The 4,138-nt window shown below is 45.3% G+C and overlaps 1 protein-coding gene across 1 annotated transcript in view; it reads right to left on the bottom strand.

Annotated features, from left to right (window-relative positions):
• Positions 1-86: 86 nt before the first annotated feature.
• Positions 87-4,138, bottom strand: part of ABCF1 (ATP binding cassette subfamily F member 1) — a 28,174-nt gene continuing 24,122 nt past the window's right edge. The window contains exons 29-31 of the mRNA XM_018560624.1: positions 3,244-3,308; positions 2,235-2,307; positions 87-430 (exon numbers count right to left, since the gene is read on the bottom strand). Of these exons, the coding sequence (XP_018416126.1) occupies positions 258-430; positions 2,235-2,307; positions 3,244-3,308 (311 nt within the window). The 3' untranslated portion in view covers positions 87-257. The remainder of the gene's footprint in view (positions 431-2,234; positions 2,308-3,243; positions 3,309-4,138) is intronic.

Here is a 4,138-nt window from a genome sequence, read left to right on the forward strand (position 1 = left end):
GGGGGGGGGGGGGGGGGGGGTCTGTAGTACTAAATACTTTCTGTCCTAGTGTGACAAGATTATAATTCTGCATGAAGCTCTTTCCTGCCAATATATAAATATTTATTTGCATTTTCCTCAATAACAAGGCAGCAGGATGGAAATAAAAACATAGGGATTCCCTCATCGTTCTCTCAATCCAGGTGATTCCATTGTAAGGAAAGGGAGGGGGACCATCATTCCCCAACTTGTGGCACTTTGTTCCTCATCAGTCCCGGTCACTCCTTTTCTTTAGTCTTGGCGATGATCACCTCGCCCAGGCTCTCCAGGACCTCCCGCTTGTAGTCATCGAAGTCCCCTTCTATCTGGTTCACAGACTGGTCTTCCACCACCCACAGCTGGCAGTTCGTCTCCGTGATGAGACGGGCATCATGGCTGACCACGATCACCGCTGGGGAGAGAGGAGGCATTGTCAGTGACTGCTGCAAGCCCTGCAGAGGGCATTTGTCTAATGTATAAGAGACCGGCCATCATTCTCATTTTACAGTACATCATCCTGTTGAATCACTGACCTAAAACAAAGCACACAGGTCTGGATCTCTGACCTTACCCACGTCATCCTCATCCTGGGTCAAAAACTAACCGGACCGTGCAAGATGGATGAGTAGCTTGTACAAGTCTGCCCCCCAATCACCCCCAGAGGCCCACACGCCTGTATGTTATGCATTTTTTTATTACTTACCTTTTCCAGATGTCTTTAGGCCGGTCATGTGACAAGTGGGATCCTCTTGTGGTGAGCAGAGGATCTTCTGGTGGTGAGCAGTTCTCGATGATGCAGAAAGCGGTGCCGAGTTAAAAGGAGAACTATGAGGTGAGTGATTTTAGGAGAACTATGGGGAAAAGCCCTGACCCCATAGTTCTCCTTTAATGATATCAGCACCAATGCATCTTAGCAGCAAGTTCAGTGTACCACGGAGACACCCCCTTAGGCAGCGGGTCCATATGGCCTTACCTCTACATAGTTACATAGTTGAATAAAAAGACACCGGTCCATCGAGTTCAACCTTTGTGTGTTTGTTACTTAGATTACCTGTACCCCTGTATATCTTGTACGCTGCGAAAAGTATCTAGATCTTGAATGATTCCATACTCTCAGCTGATACCACTGTCTCTGGAAGGGAGTTCCACAATTTTACATCTCACAGAAAAGAATCCCCGGCGCTGCTTTCTGCCAGTTTCAGGTGGTGGCCTCTCGTCTTCTCGCATGAACCGACAATAAACATTGCTTATTATCCAGTCACCATTAAACTATTTGTACATGAATATCACACGTCCCCTCTCCGTCTCCGCTTTTCAAGAGTGAACAAGTATAACGCACGCAGTCTTTCCTCATAGTTTGTCCTCTAACCCCTTTATTAGGTTTGTCGCCCTTCTCTGGACCCTCTCCAGCTCAAGGACCTCCTTTCAGAATGTAACACTCAAGACGTCTCTGGATAAAAAGGAATAACTGCCCCAGAGAGGTGGCGGGTATTGCAATCTGAACTGCTCATTATAATTTTTTAATCCCATGGGGAAGCTTTTAAAAAATGAAGTTTTAGTCGTGTAGATTGTCTCCTTCAAGTCCATTTACAATGCAAAGATTTTATCACAATCTGTTGTGGACGCTTGCCTGCTCGTCTTCTGTGAGATAGATCACGAGTCTACTTGCTGAAATGTTCCAAAATGAGAACTAAGTGAGAGTTTTGCCTTTACAAATACACGATCAGCCTTATTGTAGCACCGAGTGTAGTGTTGTACTATACACTGCATCCTATCATCAAACTTCTAGACATCCAGCACTTGCAGTGCAGCACAGACGCAGCAGGGATGCCATATTCATATCAACATTCCACCTAGAATTTGACTTCTGGCAAAGCCAGTGAGCCAATTACAAAGGAGAATATCTGACGTTTGGCTTTAAAGAACAGAAACTTGAAGTTTTTTTTTTGTTTTTTTTACAGTTCTTGAAACTCTGATGGTTACATATTGGTATGACAAGATACATCTACACCTGCCATCTAGGTGAAGGCCAGGTTTACCTGTTGGCCAATGAGAATATATACACAGGACCGTATCACAGAAAATAGACCGATAGTAGTAAATTCTGTTCTACAATACAAGTGCCCACTACCGGGGTGATGGGGACAATGGGGAACGTTCAGCAAGATATAGAACGTTAGGCATCATATAACAAGAAGCGGCTGTAAAACACTCACCTCCTTTATATTCATTCACAGCTTCAGCCAAAGCATCAATGGATTCAATGTCCAAATTATTTGTGGGTTCATCCTATAGTAGCCAGGAGAGAAGAACATTATCAATGAACACGTGGACAGTTTTATTTGTGGCATCTCTTCAACAATACCAACAAAATGTCACCAGCTAAATGAAGATAAAAAACTGGCATCCATTTTGTATAAAACACAGTAATGGACTGCAGCAGGCATTGCAATTAGAGATGCACTGATACTAATATCAATACCGATACCAAGTATTTGGGCGAGTAACTGTACTTGCCCAAATGCTCCTGATGCCTAGCCAGATACCGGAACGCACGGTATCAGGAAGCCGGGCAGAGAGCCATTACACGCTGCCCTGCTTCCTGATTGGCCAGGAAGCCTGCTCCATGCTCCCTCGTCACCAGGGAGCTGACTGCCCGGACAATCAGGAAACCGGGGGGGCATCTAATGTTTCACCCCCGGTTTCCCGATTGGTCGGGAAGCTTGCCAATCAGGAAGCTGGGTGGCGAGTCATTACATGGCCACATGGCTTCCTAATTGGCCAGAAAGCCGGCTTCATGCTTTTTTGGTCACCTGGTGGCGAGGGAGCATGGAGCATCAGGAAGCTGGGGGGCCATGTAATGACTCGCCTCCTGGCTTCCCGATTGGTCGGGAAGTCATTACCCGCCTCCCCGATTGGCCAGAAAGCCGGTTCCATGCTCCCTTGTCACCAGGTCGCGAAGCTGGCCGATCAGGAAGCCAGGCCGCGAGTCATTACACGCCGCCCGGCTTCCTTAATGGGACTTCCGGTATTGGTATTCAGTAGCGGCGAGTACCGAAAAAAACGGTATCCGTGCATCCATGATTGCAATACTGGAAATCATATTAAATCAGCAGAAATTCATTAACCTAATGTACTCCGAACACTATAATCATTCACGATATACCGAAGACCTGAGAAAATAAACTACTTAATGTACATCTATAGTAACACTTTCACACTCACCAAAATGAGGACATCCGGCTCTCGGCAACACAACTCGGCAAACACTACTCTGGCTTTCTGCCCTCCTGCAACAGAAATGCTGATAAGTTACAGTTTGTTCCCCAAGTAAACGAGATATCCAGGAAACATGCAGCATCTTACACTGAACACCCACCAAAACGATTGGACTTATTACCCCTCTCAGTGTTCACCTACAGTGACACCACAGGTGAAATCTGGTACTGCAGTTACTATTGGGGTGGATTAAAGTGACCCGGCCACCAACCTAAACAATTACAGGTAAAAGCACAGAAAAATCAGGTATTTTAATTGTTTTCTTGTAGCATTTTTCTCACAATAAAGAATTCATATTCATAGGCCTCTCCTCTTCTGGGATTGTCTATGATGGGAAAGCTCCTGCACCACTCCGTTCATAAACTTTTATTTCGCTGCAGTGGCAGGAGAGAAGGGGAATACTACATAGTATCACTTGAGTGACAGCTGAGTGTGCTGAGATCACATCTAAGATGGCGGCATCCTGCAGCAGTCTCAGGGCTTTTACAGGTACATAACATGTATTAAAAATAAATTAAATACACATAATCTTATGGAAAGAGATTTGTTGAAATGGTCTGGTAGCAGGGTCTCTGAGGACTTTATCCTATAGGCAGCTGATTAACACACAGTCAGGTCAGGAGCAAAGGAAATGTTTTGTGTAATAGAAGAGTCCGTGGAAATGTGGTCCTGGGTATAGAACTACAATGACTTCTATTGGGCGCAATGGACCGTTTTCAGTTTTCTGAGCCATCTGGGCAGCAGTGATTGAACAAGAACACAGACAACCCACACAAAAGCAAAGGTCATCACTTTAGTAGGCAGGTTGTCTTATACAAATGCTATTATTGCAATGGAGGGA

The sequence above is a fragment of the Nanorana parkeri genome, unplaced genomic scaffold (genome assembly GCF_000935625.1).
Source record: "Nanorana parkeri isolate BGI_ZX_2015 unplaced genomic scaffold, ASM93562v1 scaffold470, whole genome shotgun sequence".
NCBI classification, from domain to species: Eukaryota; Metazoa; Chordata; class Amphibia; order Anura; family Dicroglossidae; genus Nanorana; species Nanorana parkeri.